Raw genomic sequence first — 21285 nt, forward strand, 5'->3', positions numbered from 1 at the left:
TTCTTGGGTTTGGGGCTTAGTGCCCTGTGGTATTCCCATCTGTTGTGGATACCTTTGCTGCCTACATAGTTGAGTGAAGGGGTGTTGGCTCTGCTTCCAGGGACAATAGCCACATGGCCTTTCTTTTAGATAGAGCTGCCACTTCCATAGCTCTGATTATAGTCTTGATTCCCCCGGAAGTACCAGAGCAGAGCCATAGAGTATGGTGCCCTCAGTGTGCTGAAGCACACTGGGTCTGTACACAGGATAAGCTGACACTCTCCCACCCCATTTGCCCTCACAGGGGGTTGTATGAATACCAGAGGAGTATTTCCTTGTTGCTCATTGCCTGTTGTGTTTGAGAAATAAATTCTGTTTTATTTTATATAGTTTAATGTTATTTTAAAGCAGGGGTGATAGTCAAGAGCATAAATCCAGCCATTCATAATGGACCTAATGTATAACATGATCCATCAGATTGGCTACTGGTAAACAGATGAGATAACCACACAGGAGCATCTTGGCATAATATTGGCCCTGTTCTGGATGATCAGAACATGAATCTGTAAAAGCTACAGGTGGAGGAAGGTGGGGACCAATCTTAGTTATAGTTGCCAAGTTGTCCATTAATTTTTAAGAAAAGTTTTCTCCCTTTTTCCTAAACTGAAGTATTGTTGTAAGTAATATAGCCAAGTGGGATATGATTGTGAGCTTCACATTTAAATAGACTGAGGGTCAAATTCCTGCTTTGCCACTTAAGAAATCATAGATCTTGGTTAGTTAACGTCTATGTGCTCAGTTTCCTCATCTGGAAAATGGGAATAATAATATATTCTATTATATAATTATGAGGGTTCTAGAACATTTCATAAAACTATTTTTAAATGTTAAATAATACTAGGTGTTATTATTGTACTATGTTCTGGTGACTAACTCATTCTTTAGAATGAGTTGTGCTTCCCCTGCTCCCCAGTTCCTTATAATATCTATAGATTCTGGGCAAACGTGCTTAACAAACACGAGGGATGTGGCCAGCCATGTAGTAACCAGATGGAGAATCAGGAAGTTGTACCAATGAAGTAATTAATTAGTTCCTTTGCTCATTTGTTTATTCTTTCATTTCTTCAAACAATAATACAGGGGGAATCCATGAAGAAAAAGAGATCACTGGCGAAGCTCACAGCTAAAGAGGAGACAGACCCCAGAAAGGAAACAATTAGGAAGTAGGCTGAGAAGTGCTGTTTTAGAAGGATAAAGAAGGTTTTTGAAATTCAGTGAGAAAGCCACTTATTAGGCCTGGAGAAATTAGGAAAGTTTTACCAAGAAGTAACAAAGACTAGTTCTTTGGTCATTAAGTTTTGGTATAAATGGTGCTTGGTCCCATTAAAATTTCTTAATGACCAAAACGTTTAGGTCTGTTACAGACAGGAGGCCAGAACCTTCAGGCCTACATTTCCTTATTCCAGAGTTTTAATAGTGCAAATAAAGTACAATGTTTTCAAAATCTAGCTACCTCAGAATGTAATTTAAGAGAACTGTTTAGTTCTTTAGAATTTTTTAAACCTTTTTTGGAGGTGTGGTAGAAGAATTTTTTTTTTAACTGGCCTATTCTTTATAGTAGTCCCTGAATTTTAATATCCCCTGAATTGTGCACCGTTTCTGAAAAATCATCCACAACCAACAGCGTGGCAGCTCCTGGCCCTGAAAACATACCATCTCGAGTGTGTCAGGATCCTTAAAAGCATCTACTGTCTCTCAGCTGGAGTTCCAAAGAAGGCATCCCTTCTGTGCATTCCTGCATTTTCTAATTGCTTAAAATTGATCGTCAGTCATTTTTCCAGATTGATAGTAGGACTTCCAGTGTTATAATTTCTGGTTGTTTTTGTTTTTCTGGAAAAACAAGGAACCAGACTTGATAGCTTTTTTCTGCCTCCTCGCCCCCCTTTTCTAAACTTGCTCTTCAGGCTTCCCTTTCTTAGTTGTCTCCTACCCTCTTGGGAGACGATGCCTTCCTCATTTTTCATATATTCAGGTTGGAAAAGTTCATGTGGATGAGCAGACTGAGACACATAGAGACACACAGTGGAGGGACACATTTTTAACAGTCTCGGCTGTTTGCAAACACAGGAGCACTTTAGTAGACTGTTCCACTCATCCCTTAGGCTTCTGCCAACTTTCTGCTGTATTTAGTTCTTAACAAAACACTTATAGGTGTCAGGTTTGGACTCTCTCCTTTCCATGGATAATTTTCAAATCAAGCAACGTTGGAAAATGTTCTTAGATAGTCTGTGCTTTGCCAGTCCATTTAATCCTTGTGACTGTGGGTTCTGGGTTACCTGCCACTTTGTGTGTGTGCGTGCGTGCACACGTGCAGGCAAAGGATTGAGTCACTTTGGAGGTGTCAAATGGGTTTCCTGACCCTTAATCTCTTAGGTACCGTGGCACCCTCCACTTCAGGACTGTGTCAATGCAGCTGGAGCCCTTTCCAAACTGTTTTCATTCCTCACAGAGGTTTTCAAAGGCAGGGTCGCCCAGTGGTTAGAAATACAAGCTCTGAGTCAGTTTTCCTGGGTCCACATCCCGGCATCACCACCTGCTAGCTACGTGAATTATGACCACTTAGCCTTCCTGGGACCCAGTTTTCCCATTGATAAAACAGGTCTAAACATAATATGCATGTCTTAGGTTGTAATGATTAAATGAGATAGTGCGTAGTGCTTAACCTGGCAAGTAGCAAGTGTCATTATTAACTGTTACACCGGAGTGACCTGTCACCCAACAGGGAGGCACGCAGTAATACCAGAGGAGGCTGCAAAGGTGGTTCAAGGAGTTGTGTGTGTTTGTTGGTTTGTTTTTTGCTTTGGCATAATTTGCTTTCATCTTTGTCCCATTAGAAATTTTTTAATTGGTATAGAAAGAATACCATGAATCATCTCAGGAAGAGTCCCCCCCGCCCCAGGTAAAGCACATTTTTTCTGAAATTTGTTTTGACCTCTCCTCTAGCTTCTTCCAAAATTTCCATCTCTATCCACTACCGACCTTCACCCACAGCCCTGCTCCGATTCTAGGGCGCGGGACATGACACCTGTGGCTTTTGTTTTTACACCAGTTGAGAGGCTCTGTTGCCTAAAATGCCCCTAGTTCCTGATGAAAAACCCTACTTATAGTTCATATTTTCTGCACACACTTAGTAAAGATCTCAAAGATGTACCCTAAGTTCTATAATTATCACCTGTTCTTTATGTTTGACTGGTCCCATTGTTCAGATGTTTCTACTGTGTGTAAGAGAAATCACCTTCTGATCATTTTTCCTTCTTTCTTAATAAAACCACTGAGACGTCACCTGCACAGCCCTTTGCCTGCCAGGGGCACACCTGGCATATGCTTATTCTCAGGTGGCTTGTCTCCGCAGCCACGTGAGGACGTATGTGGAACTTCCACACCAGTGTTAAAGACAACCGCAGCAACACTAAGGAGGTCCTTGTGAAATATATGATGAGGATGTACCACAGGAATTAATAATTCTCAGGGTGCTGTTTTAAATTGTAACCACATTGTTTTTGTAGGGAAGTTGCTCAATTTATATCCACAGAACACAAAGAGCTGCATTCTGATCAGGGCACCAGTTTCATTTAAGAACTGATATATCCCCAACAGATAATTCTGTTTAAAATGCACATGCTGTATTGCCCTGAATGACAAATTATAGTCATTTTCTTGCTAATTGGATCCTCTTTGAGTATTCTTTCTACCTCTTAAAAGTCTTAAGTGACTACAATGAAAGGATATTATGTCTAGAAATGGTTTTTAATATACTTTCCCTCAAAGTGGAGATTACATTTTTTGTATAGAAATTTTAATCATTACACAGATAATGTCATTCACTCTTAAAAATAATTTTATTAGACTTTATGCTGATTTTCTTCTTAGGGTTCTTAAATTAAACAGTGACTCTGAAAACATCCTGCGAGATGGCTAGCTTTTAGTAGGTCAGCATGCACACCAAAAGTGTATTAAGGTGGACTGCTCTATTTATTGATTTTCCGTGAATCGGCTAAAGGCTCAGGGCAATTGTCTGCCCAAGGGGCGGGAGGGCCATACATGATCGAGGTCATGCGCATCTAGCCAATTTGTAAGACGATCCGCCGCCCTAAGCCATCAGCAATCCTTCGCATAGGGGCACACTCATGCATTCCTGTCAAGTCATCTTGTGAAAGGCAGCCGGCTTCCAGCTTGGCTTGGATGTGCAACCTTAATAAAACTCACTGAGGTCTGGGAGAAAATAGCAGATCTGCAGCAGATAGGGTAGAGGAAAGGGTCTAGAATATGTACACGCAGCTGACTCAGGCAGGCTCCACGCTGAACAGTCACACAGGGAGGAAACAATAAATCTCAGCTACTATGCAATAAATATCTCAAGTTTTAACGAAGGAAAAACTATCATTACAGTGAAATAAAAAAAATAACATTTTAGAACAAAGCTAACAAATGGCTAGTTTTCTATGATTCTTCAAACGCTTCCTTTGAGGGGGAAACAGTCAAAGCAACAAGCAGTTTTACCTGAAATAAAGAACTAGTTTAAAGGTCAGAAGGAAGGAGCGAGTTTTGCGAGAGGCACGGCGGCAGAGCGCGGGGAGTTACAATGACAGTTTTCCTTTCCTTTGCCTTCCTCGCTGCCATTCTGACTCACATAGGGTGCAGCAACCAGCGCCGAGGTCCAGAAAACGGAGGGAGAAGATACAACCGGATTCAACATGGGCAGTGTGCCTACACTTTCATTCTTCCAGAACACGACGGGAACTGTCGTGAGAGTACGACAGACCAGTACAACACAAACGCTCTGCAGAGAGACGCGCCACACGTGGAACCGGATTTCTCTTCCCAGAAACTTCAACATCTGGAGCATGTGATGGAAAATTATACTCAGTGGCTGCAAAAAGTAAGTGATTGCTTTCAGTTTCTAATTGCAGGGAGCCTTTGCCGTCCTTGGTTCTTGCGCCGCTCACTTAGTGAGTTCCACAGGGGGCATTTGTGTGTTTACCTTTGGCTCCCGGGGGGCAGTGTTTGCAAATGCAAAGCTGCTTTCTGGGTTCGACTTCCTGGGCAAGCCAGGGGTTTTAGGCTCCGGCAAACCTGTGACTGTCTGGTGGCACTGCCTTTGTGTGTCTGGCACCGGCGAACTTTCTGACATCCCTGGTTTGCTCTTTTTGAAAACTCGAATATTCTGCCTGTCAAAACCCAACTTAAAAAGAGAGAGCAAGCATGTAGCTGTTGAGCAAGGAAAAAGAAAAAAGAGCAATAATAAGGACAGTCCCTCGTTAGGATCCAATCTATTTTTCATCTGATCAGTTTTTACAGCTGGGATAGGAAATCTTCATACATTTTCTTTCCAACCTTTTGTAAAATTAACATGAAGTGAGAATAAACATAAAGTATAATATTTGGGTGGAGAAATTGTCTATGTAAGTGAAGGGAGCTGTTAATTTCAGCAAGGGGTGAACAGCAGGGGACTGATTTGTCTTCTGTCCTTGAGAAAATATTAAGAAGATGAACTTTAATGTTAACTCACAGGAAAGGGTTGCTTGGCGCCTGTGAGAGGAGAGATGAAGCCGGTTCTGGCTGTTGAGGAAGACATGCACCTGCAGGGTTGGGCTGAACGCAACAGGCAGGCTGTTCTGTCCTCCTGAAGGCTGTTCTGTCCTCCTGAATCATCGCCTTTCTCAGGGCGCAGTAGTTCACAGACACACTGTAGTTACCTGGGGAGTCTGAGGAGCCATGTTACTTGATGACTGTTAATGTCGGGTATGAATTTAATCCCAATTTGTAGACATCAAATAGAATAGTCTACTCAGCTATTTATCTGTTAACCATGTAAGAGTTTTTGTTGAAGGTATGCCCTTTATATTAAGAACACATTTCCGACTCCATTTGTCCTGTAATAGATAACTAGCAGATAACACGTGTATTCCACAGACTCTGCTACTCACTAGCAGGGGGGCAGGGTCCCCATTTGTGAAAAACTTCTTTCCCAAGACCTTTTCTGATGATTCACTTGGTGCTTAGAGGTGGAATGCAGTCAAGTTTCTTTAATTTAGTCTGTTGTCCAGCCAAACCTTTTAGGAAGATAAAAGTTAGAGAAAGGATGTATGGGGTTTTTTTTGTTTCTGTGTGGTCACTCTCTCTGAGGTCTCTGCCTGCTGAATCATGCCAAGTAATAGTTATTCTGCTTTTGTCCACTAGGGACTGAACTAAGATCACTATTTTATGTGACATGTTAACTAGAACTTAGTAGTTCTACAGTTTCCAAAATTGGAAATGTAGTTAGTCTTTCTGTTACAGGCACACAGGTCTGTAACAGGTTAGCAATAAGTAGACAAAAGAATAGAAAGCAGATGAAATCCTGCAATTTTTGGACAACTGTGGCTGAAGTTTTGGGTTCATCTGGTTTTCTTGTTCTTTTGTAAAACCCATTTCCATATTAACAAATGCATTTGGTCAAATAGCTTATTATTTTCTACATACCCTTCATAATAGTTTTTAAAGAGAATTTAATCATTATAAATTAGTCTAGATTCTTTGAGGGGAGTGGGGAGGGAAATTTAGTCCCAAATTGTCCTGAATGAGCTATTCTACCAAAAATGTAAGGTTTTGTTTGTTTAAAACATATAATCAAAATAGTGGTTCAAACATAGTAATGCATATTTTGTGTTGCTATGCAATCATTCAGCAGTGACAGGGTAAACATACAGTTCTGCTAGGCTTAAATCAGGAACATGTTTCATATGTTAATTTATTTTGTAAAATAAATTTGATTCTTGTTTGCATTGTTTTTGGTCAATGATTATGGGGTAGCTTTCAAATTATAGCCAAGAATAACTATTAAAATGTTCTTTCGTTACATTGACCCTTTCGAGTGTGAAAATCAAGCTGAAAATGCCCCAGTTGGTTTGAGTCCCAGCAGTTTGGCTTGACTATTGTCAGTTTAAATTTGCATATCTTTTGTCATCCTTAATGTGATTGGTTGGAGGATCAAGAAACCAAATAAAAGGCTTGCTAAGGTCTCTGTGTAAGTTTCCCTTAATTAGAAGAAATTAGAGTTTTTCTTCATTCCAAGTTCTAAACTTTATGTGATATATTTTGATGATTGAAATGGAAATCATTATACTGTGACCATTTGGTATGCTTAACACTGCAATTTGTGCTACTTGTTGTAGGAAGAAGCAATATACTGCAGAAACTGAGGTTATTGTGTATGTAAGGGAAGTTAATCCACCCATTCATTCTACAAAATAATTAATTTAAGTGCACTGATTATTATGCACCTCATGACATCACTGTCAGGAAAGTTTTTGATGCAGAACAAATGGGTGTTATCAACGCTTGTTGAGGCTAGATGATAATTATGTTAATCCATTCTCTTCCTTGGAGATTGGTTAAGTCTTTTTGATGTTCTTCACGAGGCAATGGCCACCACTAGAAGTGACTTTTCTGTAATTTACACTCTCAAACCTCATTCCTCAGCTTTTCTGTTCGTGCAAGTGAACAGGATGAGAAGTGAGATAGGCAAGCAGCAAATGATTTATGGGTCAACCTAGATGTCGGAACTGTTATGGCGCTGATCTCCTCATCTGATGAACTTAATTCAATTTTCTGTGATAACTAGATGATCCACGTGAGGTAGGTGGAGGGCATCATCCTGACTTGTCAGATAGGGAAGGTGGTCTGTGTAATATGCTAGTACCGTCATTTTACTGGATAAAACACCTGGGTATGTGTCTAGGTTTGACTCTCTTCTTTCATAGAGATCTTCTCAGCATTATTAGCGAGCCGTACCAAATACCTGGAAGTGGTGAGATTTGGGGTAGGCACAAATAAATACAATTGGCCTTTATGTCTTTTCTACTTTCTTAAATCCCATCCTACTTTCCTATGAAGCAGAAATGTATTGACTAACACCCAGCTCAGAACTGCTGTTTTCTGTTTCCCACACCTTAAAAGCTCACAAAGATGTACATTTAAAATATTTAGATTTAAATATATGTGTGTGTGTAAAAAATCCTAGGATTTAAGGAATCCTTAGAAAATATGTTTTGTTTTTGCCAAATGATGCTTTCCTTTGGTTGAAATTATAAATTGAGCCAAAATATGCCCTATAATAGAGAATAAGAGTCTATCTACTAAAAATATTTGATGCTAGTTAAAATTGATGATTAATAGTGGAAAATGTAGTGAATTTCCATCCAAAATAATATTCTAGATTGCATTTAGAGTGAGCACATTGTATCCCATAATTGCAGTAATATACACAGTTATGATCTAATGAAAAATAAAAAACAACAGTTACTACTTTAAAAAGTATTTTAAAAATTAAAAAACTCTTATTGGAGTGTTCAGCTAAGTTTTTCTATTGACAGAAAATTTTGAGTAAGGATATCCTCTGTTCATATCTTATATTCTTTGCTTCAGATAGTTTAGACTTGAGGTGCTATTGTTGGAAACACACTGATATTGATGATTTTTTAACCCATATGTTACGTATATTAAGTATCTACTCAAATGTGACCTCCATGAGGTCAGTCACCCTAAGTATTTGTCCACCACCATATCCCCAGGACCCAGAACACTATATAGCAAATATATAACAGATATTCAAAAATGTTTGTTAAATGGAAAATGGATGCATTGTCTATCTATTGTAAGCTACACCACCTTCTGTTAACACATTATTTGGGGTATACACCTTACTTCCTAAATAGATTGTAGGTTATGATGTAGGCAAGGACTCTACCTCGTGATTATTTTTGTCATAATATGAATTAAAACAACATTAGGTGCAGAAGAGGTGATTGTTAATGATTCAAATTATATTTAGTCCATGATCTAAGATCTTGAAAACTTCTATATGCATTTTGTTTTATCCTCTTAATTATTCTTTAAGGATCAGCTGTGGCCAGTTCCTCCAGGGAATCCACCCACACCCTACTTCGTCTCTCAGGCAGTTCTCTCATGTCACCCTAGTACCATGCTAGCACTGTTCTTTGTAGCTGTGGTGATGGTGGTTTTAAAGTTTTGTCTCTAGGCCTGTTTTCCTACCTAGACGGCGAGTTGCTCAAGTGTCATGAATGTCTCTTATCCGTCTATTTATTTCTGAACATGTTTATTAAGTGTCTGAATAAATATCTGTTATCCTAATAAAAAAAATTTTAAAAATCAGGTTTTATACTCAGCTTATTATATGGAGCTGGATATAAAATAATGTAAATTAAGGGACTTTCTCACTATTTCAGATGCTAGAGTTTACTTAATTGTTAGTGCCATATTTCTTGAGGGTCAGCTATTTCGTCTTCTGTACAATAATTATTTATACTTCCATAAGCACAAGAATTTAGTGTGTTCAGACCGGAAGGGAAGCATTTACCGTATACGTTTGTGGCATACATTTATGTATAATATGTGCTCCTATGTATCTCAGTAACTAGAACTTCTTACCTGTGTATTATCCTTTTGCTGGCTGGAGGGGACAGTGAATACTGTGCCAGACTGGCTCTTCTTGTATCTTATTTTCACTTGTGTGAAATCTGTAGACAGCTAATAAGTATGTTTTTAATAATTTGTCACTAAATTTGAAGAAATATACAATATAACTTATGCATAGAGATTGGGGAAAATGGCACTTGCCAAGAAAGGTTGAAAGGAATAATTGTCTTTCAACTCATGTCCCCATCGATGTCATTTGAAATATACCCTGGTTTTTAAGCCAAATCAAAACCCTTCAGAATCTGTGTTAACTCTTCAACCAAGAGTAAAGTGTCGTTGTTTGCTTATTGTATTTTAGAGTCAAAAGCCCCCCTTCAGTCCCCAAAGCTAGGTTAACATCTCAAATGCTCTTCACTGCTGGATCTCAAGTTGGAAGGCCACGGGGCCAGTAGGGCCTTTGCTATGGGTGTTTGCAGTCTTCCCTCACCCGGCCTTAGAGTTTTCTTTGAATTACACTCGTCTCATATGTAATTATTTGTTCAATGCATTTTCTTCCTTAAAACCCACCTGCACCTCTTACATAAGAATAAAATCTGCGTTTCTCATGTGAGGCCCTATATGATCTGCCCCACACCCCTCCTTGGCCTGATCATTTACTACCTTGAAAGGACATTCCAGACACTCAAATGACATTGGCCTTCTTATTGTTTTGCCAACAGACAAGCTCATTTCTGCCTCAGGGACTTTACAAGCTGTTTATTCAGCCTGGAAATTTCTTCCCCCAGATCTTGCTATGGGTAGTTCTTTCTCCTCATTCTGGTCCTGCAGGTCTTCGCTTACAAGTCCTCTCAGAAGGTCTTCTGTGAGCACAGTTACCTACCACCCTCCCTGCCTGGCTCAGGGATTTCCTGACGTATTGTCCTGTTTGAATTCTTCATGGCATTTGCTATCACGTGATGTTGTGTTCCTTAGTATTTGTCAGATTGTTTATTCTCTATCCACACTAAGAATGCAAACTGAACTAGAGTGGGGTCCCTGCCTATCTTTTTGATGTGGCACATATTATACCAGGAAGACTGCATGACACGCAGTAGGACCTCAATAAATATTTGCAAAATGAGCAACTCTATATTCTCACTGACTCTGTCATCTATGAGGCAGACACGGTACCTGTCCTGTTCACCATAGTTGGTAGAGAATACAGTTGTTTTTTTTTTTTTTTCTTTTGATGATTAGAAAAATGAATGAAGTTCATGGGCAGATTTGGACTGTAGTTAAATATAGTCGAAATTGAGAATATGTATGAAAATGAGATTCAACTATATTACTTACGTTCCCTTTTTAACTATGTAGTGGAAGAAATTTTTATTAATATTCTGAGTTTCCATCCTCTCTAACAAGAGTCATCAAACTGTAGCCATTGGGCCAAATTCTTCCTGCCACCTGTGTTTGTAATTAAAGTTTTATTGTAAAGTAGCCACACCCGTTGCATTATATATTGTCTCTGCAATTGTAAATAAAGTTCACTGGAACAGAGTCACACCCATTCGTGTCTGTGTGTTGTCTGTGCCTGCTTTCCTCTGAGGAAAGCAGAGTTGAGGAGTTATAACAGAGGTCAAATGGCCTGTAAAGGCTGAAATGTTTAATATCCGGCCCTTTTCAGAAAGAGTGTGCTGAACTTCATTGTGAGAGGAATTAGTATTAATACTGGGACCATTGCAAGGTTAATTTGTGAGGTTTGTGTGTGTGGGAAAAAGATTGCCCTCCAGGAGGCCCAGTAATCTTCAGATCCATGCCAGTTGGCAGAGAGCCTGACTAAGCCATTTGTTGGCTTGGTGTCTGGACATGCTGTGCGGTGGCATTTTAGAGGAGTGCAGGCAAAGAAATTTCATGTCTTTTCTTTCCCTTGCCCATCATCACATGAACAGGGACATATTCCCAAAGCAGATACATGTCAGAAAAGAAAAGCACCTGAATGGCAAAACAGATGAGCAGCCTTTGGATAAACAAGTCTTCTCGGCCACAGGGTCCTCTGGTTTATGTGCCTGTTTTGTCCTGTCTGTTGCTGCATTGGTGAGAATATTGGCAAAACACTGGAGGCATTCTTAGAAAAGGGACTTCACCTCAGCCTCTTACACTCAGTGTATTTAGAAACCTCTCCCCGTCATTTGTTTCATATATAAACATTAGAAGTTGTTCTCACTTGTGTAGATGATGAGAGGGGAGGAGTACCAAGTGGGTTGCTCAGCTACAAAATACAGAGTTTTATCAGCCCCTATCCTGTAATTTGCTAATTAAGGAATTTTTGGTTTGGTTTTGTTTCCTGGACTTTGTCTTGGTCTTTTTTTACGTTTTTAAAATTTCTTTTGTTCGTTTATTTGTTTGTTTTTTAACACTGAAAGCTATATTGTGTCATTGGCTCAGATGTACAACTCTAATTACACTGAGTCATCCTCGACTTTTGTTCCGATACAAGATTATCTTTTGTGGTGAAGTTGGGAAATTCCAAACCCCCTTTGGTTTTGGCCTCATGGTCCAAAAGAGGGAAGGCATCTTAGTGTTTAAATCTTTTTACAGTGCGTACAAAAATGTGCCCCCTTTCTCATCAAAGATGTTTTTAAAGAAGTAAGAACTCAGTGGATCATCCTCTCTTTATATTTGGAGGCTATGTATGTTGGGTCTATACCCGAATGCTCTTTTCTAATTCTCTCTTTTTTTTTTTTTTGGCAGTTTTTGGCCAGGGGCTGGGTTTGAACCCACCACCTCCGGTATATGGGGCTAGCACCCTACTCCCTTGAACCACAGGTGCTGCCCTCTTTTCTAATTCTTATGTAGAAATATTTAAACTGAGAAGTTTTTAGGCTTGTTCATTCTGTGTCAACTACCCAAATTGCCTGAATTTCATCTATTAATCAAAGGGAAAGGTAATTTTTAACATAGAAAATGATGTAAAACATACTAGGCCAGATGTGCCCCCACTGGCAGCTAATAATTTCACTGGTAATGCATTCAGGCTCACGCGGGCATTTTCTTTCGTCAGTAAGTGTTGAAAATGTCGAGTAAGGTAAATGTTCCTTGTTTATCCTGTGACTTCTACTATATGATGGTGCAGATCACAGGCCTGCACTGGAAAGCAGTTCCTAAATTTGTGTCCAGCTATTGAAAGAGCACGTGAATTAGCACAGGCATCCATCTAGATGTGTATCTGAAGTAAATCAGCTACTGAAATACGAATAAGATGCAATTGCAAAGTGAATGTCTTGAACTTATGTAATACTCACATGTAAGCCTCCAAATTCACTGGTATCAAATAGGTAAACCTACTATCGACGGAATAGCTGATGCTAATTTTGAAAGATGAGATGTTTTCACGTTTAGTAATCTGTGTAGCTTAGCTCACTGTGGGGGGGGTGCACTTTATGGGTTGTCTCTATTTTGTTTCTGAAATTTGAATTAGTTAAATTACAACACTACACACTAAGATTGTTGGAGATTTTCCATTCCCAGAGAACCAACACATATTTTAAAATCCCCAATTACATTTCCCCCTAAACCTTTAATGATAGTCCCAGAATTTTATAAAACCCTTCAGTACTATTCTTGTCCTCACTATTAATCTGTAGCTAACTAGGCCAAAGTTCAGTGGGGGTTTATTGCAGTTTAAGGTTTTCTGTCCCCACACGTCATCACCTCAGCCTTAACTTCATGGCACAGGTATGATGGGTGAGGACTGTAACCTTATTCCTAATATCGCTAGTCTTTTCATTAATTTCTAATTTTTCTTAGTTTTTTTAAATATTAAGAACAGATCTCTAACATGATAGCTGTTTATTTTAAATTATTGCAATATTTATTGAACAAATGAATAGATCTGTTGAGTAAATTGAATATTTCATAACTTAAAAATGCCAATGGTAAAAGGTTAATATTGTTGAATAAATGAGGTAATGAATTTTAAGTAATTCTTAGCCATGCAATTCAATTTTCAAACAGTGAGCAAAAATTTCATATGTCATCTAGAGGCAAATGGGGGGGTCAAGGACAGGTGGAGTGAGCTCCCCCAAGACCTTTTCCCTCACCCCTCTCCCAGCGACATTCCTCAGGGAGATCCTGTATGTTCAAAGGAATATAGTTTCAAAACAGCTACAATGAAACTTTCAAATAATCACATACTAGGTAGGTAAAACTGTCCAAACCAGTCCACTGGCAGCAGGAAGAAACATAACACCTGACAGTTTCTATGTTGCTTGGCAAGCTGCTGTAAGAGTGTCCAAATCTGCCTCATAGAAAGCAGTTGAAGGGTATCAATGTATAAATTACAAAAAATAAAATAAAATAAAAAATGCAGGTTGTTAAAATGTTGATACCTACCCATATTCAACATGACCCCAATGTGTTCAGATAATAGACAACTCTTGGTAAATGAGTGGCAAATTATATAATTTGTCAAATTCCTAAATTATCCAGTTGCATGATAATTTGTTTTTATCTATTTTCCGTGTGGGACTGTGTAGGATTTGATATTTACCTAATGTTGCAAGCTATACTATTCACTTCTAACAGAGCTAATTATTAACAATAGAGAAAGACGATCTGAATTTTAAGTAAGCATTCTGATATTTTAAAAATTTCTCTGCTTTTTGTTATATCTGTTGTATCTGTTTAGCTACCTTTATTTTTACTTATACTATATGGCACTTGCCAGGAATAAGAATCTCAGAACTGCAATTTTCTTCTTCATATGTGCTGCTATTTTTGGTGTTGTCTATGTTGTGGCAATTAATTTATTTAAAATCAGATAAAAGAATTCATGAATCCACTTTGTCAGACACATGTAAGCTGCGATGTGTCAAAATATGCTGAGGACAATGAAGTAAAGGAAACACATTAATTCCATTAATGCTGTGGAGCTTTCTCTTTCTTAGGGCATGAAGGATACACAGGTGTTTGGAATCCTGGTAGAGTGAAGGCTCCAATGTCAGGCCTTGTATGAATTTATTGTTAACTTTCTTATTGTTTCAGAAATGGAAGTTCTAATTCTTTGGTTTCCCAGTGACTTGCTTTTCTCAAAGCCTGGTTTGCTTATTCTGCACTTAAGAGACTTCTGAGATTAAAACCAGGAGAGCAGAGGCGGTGAGGCTGTCCTCAGAGCTGGAACAGACAAAAGGATTCAAAAGGCCCTCCCTGGCCTGTCTCTCCTTTTCATTTCTCTTTCTCCTCTGTTAACGTTTTTTAACAAAGTCCGATGTGGTCCTCCTCACACTGGCCATGGGCAGGGAGTGTTGCAAAGACAGTGGACAAGAGGGAGGGCAGAAGACCAGAGAGACAAGTGACTGTCCTGTCCTTTTATGGGGCAAGTGAGGGGCCATGGAGTCTGATAGTATCAGGAGACTATTCCATGAGGGATGGTGGTGAGTTCTGCCATGGATTTTAGGATCTAGGCCGGACTCCTGGGGCTTAGCACCTGCCCTTATCAAAGGTTAGGCAACCAGTCAGCTGGTTATCTAATCCAATATTCTCTGCATGTAAGGTGGTCTGCAAGGTACTGGGGACAGCAATAAATCCACCACAGCCCCTGTTGTTGAGAAGCCTAAACCCACAGAAACAGACAGACATGAGGCAAGTGCAGCGTTTGTTTCCACCATTCCCTACAAGTTTAAAGACAGGACAGCACAGCGATGCAGTGGTTTGTGCCTGGGCCAGGCTGCTGGGGTTTGAATCCTGACAGCACCACTTGCTGAGGGGCTTTGGGCAGGTTTCTTCACTTCTCTGTGCCTCAGTTTCATCATGGAGACAACTGAGCTAATAATAACAGCTACATCAGGGGGTTATTAAGTGTAAGCGTAATTTACATAAATGGAGTTGCCTGAGGTCTGTCTATCACATAGAAAGCATTAAGTGCATATTAATTTCTACTAAGGGAACTTCTGGGTACAATGCTAGTTAAAAGTTGAGCGCTTTTACCAACTATTAGGTCTGTTAGAAAAACTTCACATGTATTAATTTATTGAATACTTTCAAATGCCAACATGAGGTGCATAGTGTAATTGTCCCAAATGGCAAACAGGGAAGCTGAGGTGGGGGAGGGGAAGTAACTTGCCTCGGATTACCCAGTAGCTAAATTGCAGGGCCAGTGCCAAACCCAGGGAGTCTGGCCCATGACCCGATGCTTTTTAACCAAGTGTGGGATTAGTTACAGCAACTTTTATGTTGTCTCCTCTTGTCAATCCTCAGACTTTAAGTCTATTTTTAAATGTTTTCTTCTGTAGTTGTTTTTGTGTCTAAGTCTTTAATTCTTTCATATTAAATGAGTCGCGGCTTCCTTGAGGTTCTCTTTCAGACAGCCATTTGTCCCCATCTCAACTCTAAAGCTCCATGGTTAAATCGAGTGTGGCACGTAGGTTATGCTGCTGATGGAAGCACAATAGCCAGATTCTCTGGGCCCTCCCACAGGTCTGCTAACAGACGGTGGAATCCTAGTCTGCAGTCCCTACCCCTGTCTCCTTAGAAGCACCATCTCTTGAAGTTATAGAGCTTAATTGAGTCTGACTATTTATCTAAAAACTTCTAAAACACAAAGAGAGGCTTACAATTGCTTTACATGGGGTGAAGCCACCTAGTCTAAATATCTTCCATTCAATGTAATGACCTCCCTCTTGGATTTATCTGTAGGCAACCCTGCTTGGAAAAGCAAAAGCACATTCTGGAACTTAAAATATTATTTGCATGCACTTTCTTTGGTGGGTCATTTTAGAGAGTTGTAAAAATGAGAAGAAAAGTCTTGTTTTCTCAGGCAACGACCTCTTATCTCACTTCCTATTTTATTTATCATTGTCCCTATTAATTGAAATATTTCTGGTATTTTGGTCCAAGGCCAAGAATCCTGCTACTTGTAGGCAACTGTGATAGCCCTTCCTCTCTTTTTTCTGATCTTGGAGGCCTGACCACTCAGATGCCTGGGCTTTGAGGGTAGCTGCCTTCCTAGCTAAGTATCAACTGCATGAGAGGGGAAGACCCCAGGCTCTGCTAACTTCCCTCTGTCCCTTCTCCATAGAGTTCCAAAAAGGAGAGAAGGCAAAATAGGGTGGGGACAAAATAGAATTCAGTCATGATTTTTACCCTTCTTTTCATGGTGGGATAGACCAAAATACATTGACGGAAACCAATAATCAGCCTGTATTCACTCGCTTGCCCTGAGTGCTGAGGTCAAGGTCATGGAACACTGAGTACCAGTAGTGTGTGGATGCTGAGGTTGGAGGTGTCTGGTAGATACTGTGAAGATGTGTACAGGAAGAAAGGCATCAGGGGACAACTGTTTGGTCATTGATGTGGTTTGAAGGACTCCAGAACTAATGCTGAATAACAGAGGCTCTTTTTCCTGGTTTGCAGGGAAACTCGTAAGCTAAGGAGTTCACCCTTCTCAATTTAAAGTTCCCTCTTTCACCCACTCCATGCTGTTCACCTTCCATCTATGTGTCTGCTACTTTCCATTTACAATCAAGAGACAGCTGACAATAGAGCAGGTACATAACACTGGGTCACAGAAGCTGGGCAGTGACTTGTCGTGGCTAGTTGTACAACTTATGCTTGAGGGGACACATGATTATCTCTTTCTCGTATCATAATTACATTTTGGGCCGTTGACAATGCTATTGCATTGTGGGTGAAGTAAATTAATTTATCTGCAAAGGAGGACGTTGAATGTACTGTCATGCAAGCACGTATGTAAATGATTATTCTGAGCAGAATATTCAGTAACAAATAGGGTATTATTAATTCTACCTTGGTAAAAAGTGTCACGTCCAAACAAATAGGTAGGTATATACATTTCTATAAATAGTATCAAATCCATGTTAGGGATAAGGAACCTGTGGGCCAGATTTTTAAATGGAAATAGAATTTGAACCCAGATGTTCTGAGTAGTTAAATCTGAAGCGTTTCATCGTTTCTGCCTCTTTCACTTTTCTTTCACCAATTACAACAAATGAGCAGTTGAAGAGCTTCGAATGATTAATGCTGTCGTGTAAGTTTTCGGAGAGTATATCTATTCTTCGGCAGTTGAGTAATTTACTACATATGTGTATAAATGGCAGTAAGATGACTCTGGTTCTTAGGAGAATTGCCTTCTAGCATCATTTCTGTCCTAGTAGAATTTTTTTTTAATTTCACAAATATGTCAGAGATGAATAATTTATTGCTATTTTTACTATTTTCAAAAAAATAAATGAGTTGTTTAAATACATTGCCTTAGTTGGGCAATGATGTGAATATACAAATAAAGAGACTATCTATGAGTGACCTTGGTCAGGTTTTGAATTTGTAAGGAATTTGAGTTAAATATACATATAAAGATACTGCTACAAATAAAGGTACAAATTCAAAACCTGCCCAAGGTCACTCATCCTGGTGTTGTCAGGATTCAAACCTTGGCAGTCTGGCCCAGGCTCACACACAAAAAATCATTAATAACAATTTTGCAATACAGACATATATCTGTTTACATTTTCAATAATAATTAGAAGTTTCCCATGTAGAAATACTACATATTTCTGAAGAATTATTTCTGTGCATTTCATATGTTGTGTTGTCATGTTAACTTTAATTCTCTAATTGTTAATGGTATGCAATGGATATTAGTATATTGAACTTTAATCCAAAAAAATTATATATATAAATAGCAATGGGAAAAAAAACGTTGCAGCTGAAGGGAATTGGGGTGATCAATAAGTTAAATATGTAAACTGAATTTATACAAATAGTCTGTAAGTTTGAAATAAAGTGACTTGGAACAGAAAAAAGTCATCGTTTAAAAAGACCCCATTGGGCCAGGCATGGTGGCTCATACCTGTAATGCTAGTAATCTGGGAGGCTGAGGTGGGTGAATCTCCTGAGCTCAGGAGTTCATGATTAGCCTGAGCAAGAGTGAGACCCTGTCTCTACAAAAACTAGCTGGGTGTCATGGTAGGCACCTGTAGTCCCAGCTACTAGGGAGGCTGAGGCAAGAGGATTTTGTGAGTCTGGGAGTTTGAGGTTGCCCTCTACCCAAGGTGATAGAGTGAGACATGGTCTCAAAAAAAGAAAATAAATAAAGAGATCATATGCCATATATGTTTTGATATATATGTATGTTTATTTTAAAGTTCTTCTATATGTAAAAGTAATCATGATCTCAGGTTTATGCTTAGACAAAAAGAACAAAAAGTCCTTTGTGAAAGTTTCACAGATGTTTATTAATGTTCTGTTCATTTTTGAAAGCATGAACCTGAGATACTGTCATTATCTCTTACTGACAGTCAAGATAAACTAATGAACTTAAGAGTTTGTGGTTAAAATAAATGACTAACATTGATAATAGATGTGGAAATCCCACTCTCAGACTTCAACCAAGCTCTTAACTGAGAATTGAACATATACAGCAGCTAAGAAGTGTTCATGTCAGAGATAAAAAGAAACTTTTATTTTCTGACTATTATGTTTCATGTGGGACTAAAGGTTACATATTCTGAGTTCACAAATCAAGTTTGTGTAATTTTCAGAGGAAAAGGTCACTTATGGAAATGAATTATCTTGAGCATAAATTATCTCCATATATTTTCCTACTATTTTGAAATGTCTTTCATTGAATCTAACATTGAAGATCATGGCCAAAAAGATATCACAAACTAAAAAATTCAAATAAACTCTATAAGAATATTTTAAAATTATTTATGTTTCAAATAATTTACCAAACATGTTGGCAATTTCTTTTTTGGTCAAATCTAAAATATCCTCCCTGAAAAAAGAGATTAACATGTGTTTGGTCCTTCTGTGATTATTGGGTGGTTGATTAATCAATGCGAGAGGTGGTTTTCTCTCAGGAAGTCATACCAGACCCACCTGTCCACTCAGCAGAGATGTATTAGAATCTCTGAGGAAGAAATCGTTTTAAATGTTGCATACGGTTTTAAAAATTTATAACCAAAACCCCCCCTCTCACCATGTTTTAGTGTTAAAACTATGTAAGGAAATGCTGTTTTTATTAACAAGGTGAAAAGAGCATAACTAAAATAGAGAACAAAAATAAAGGGTAAATGGTTATGATAGTACCTCTTGTTTACACGCCACCTCGCACCAAGAATCCCACTCCCCTTGAATCTGGTTGGGTCATGAAAGGGAATTTAGTTTCCATCATCTCATTAAACCGCTCATTCAATGCACAGTGGTTGGGGCGCTAGCACTGAGGCTGGCGGGTTCAAACCCAGCTGGGGCCAGCTAAACAACAATGACAACTGCAACAGAAAAATAGCCAGGCACTATGGTAGGCTCCTGTAGTCCTTGCTACTTGGAAGGCTGAGGCAAGAGATTTGCTTGAGCCCAAGAGTTTGAGGTTGCTGTGAGCTAAGATGCCACAGTACTCTACCCAGGGTGACAGCTTGAGACTTTGTCTCAAAAAAACAAAAACAAACAAAACACTCATATACTTGGAGCAAGGAACTGAACTGTCATGTTAGAAGTCCACATACCCTGAGGCCACCGTGTTATGAGGATGTCAAGCCATGTAGAGAGGCCCTATATAGGTGCTGTGGTTAGTGAGCTGCCATATTTGAGTCAGCCCAGCCCAGTACCCAGCCCAGTAAGTGAGTCTTCAGAGGATTTCATCCCCCACCAACTAGTGACCTCCAGATGCAGTTAAGGCCTAAGTCATCACAGTGTAGAAACAACCCATCCCAGCTGGATTTTGCCTGAAATCCTAACCCATAGAGTCTGTGAGCCCAATGAGAAGAGTCAATGGTTGTTAAAAGCTGTTAAACTTGGAGGGGCGGTAATATATTAATTCAGTAATAGTGACTGGAATAGTCACCATTTACTTAGACATATTTGCAGGGCTTACTATGGGGCCTATCACTACGCTGGTCATGGAAGAACAGTGTGGTACAGAAAGTCTGCCCTCCAGAAGCAGCCTGCATTCTAGTAATGCAGAATGTCACTCAGGCACAATGTCCGAGTTTCACTGTTTAGGCTAATCCTTTTACTGCCTTTCTCTGTTCTCATAAATTAACTATTTCAGCGTCATGTAAATTTAAAAAGATTTATTAAATGTAACTTGAAGACTGCATATGTGGTTGTGTTCCTTGGAGTAAAATTTTTATTAGTAAGGATTTTTCTACCCTCAAAATAGTATTTGTAAAAAGCCTCAAAGACCCAAACTCCGAGCAGAATTCTCTAATATCAAAATGATGTGCTATATAGTTTATGTGAGTCTTAATGCTTACCTTATTTTCAACTTTTCTGATCATTCGTAAATTGTAAAAATCTCATGAATTCACGTTTTGGGGAATCTAGCTAGCCATGAAGCTGTTTTACAACTCTATATTACTTAACTTGTCATGTTTCAGCTGTAAGTTTGAATCCAGATGTTTCTGAAAGCTGTTACTGAGGATGGCCGACTGGTGATCTCTCACATGGAAAATGAGTTAGCACCATCTGGTCAATTCCCAGCAGTTTGAAATTCCTAGAGAAAAATCCATCCCAGATTCTCCTTTTCTAAACTGATGAGCATAAGCTCTGGACTTAAATAAAACAGGTTTAAGAACATTCTTTAAATGTATGAAGTACTTTGCTTATAACATTATGTTTTGGTTGAAACTTTTCAGAAAACAACATAACAGTAAATATGAAGACCACAGCTATTTTCATATCCTTTGACTCAGTAATCCAACTGCTGGAAATCATTCCAGAGGAAATAATTCAACAGGAGGAACAAGCAGCATAAATGAATGTGTTCATTGCCACTCTCACAGCAGAAACATTGGGAACACCTAATATTATTAATTGTTTGGTACTTCCTAT

The 21285-nt window shown here is 39.0% G+C and overlaps 1 protein-coding gene across 2 annotated transcripts in view; it reads left to right on the forward strand.

The window, feature by feature from the left end:
- Positions 1 to 4161: 4161 nt before the first annotated feature.
- Positions 4162 to 21285, forward strand: part of ANGPT1 (angiopoietin 1) — a 238118-nt gene continuing 220994 nt past the window's right edge. For both annotated transcript variants that reach the window (XM_012809867.2, XM_012809862.2), the window contains exon 1: positions 4162 to 4918. In XM_012809867.2, the coding sequence (XP_012665321.1) occupies positions 4622 to 4918 (297 nt within the window). In that variant the 5' untranslated portion in view covers positions 4162 to 4621. The remainder of the gene's footprint in view (positions 4919 to 21285) is intronic.

The sequence above is a fragment of the Otolemur garnettii genome, unplaced genomic scaffold (assembly GCF_000181295.1).
Source record: "Otolemur garnettii isolate 467f Iridium unplaced genomic scaffold, OtoGar3 scaffold00004, whole genome shotgun sequence".
Taxonomy (NCBI): Eukaryota; Metazoa; Chordata; class Mammalia; order Primates; family Galagidae; genus Otolemur; species Otolemur garnettii.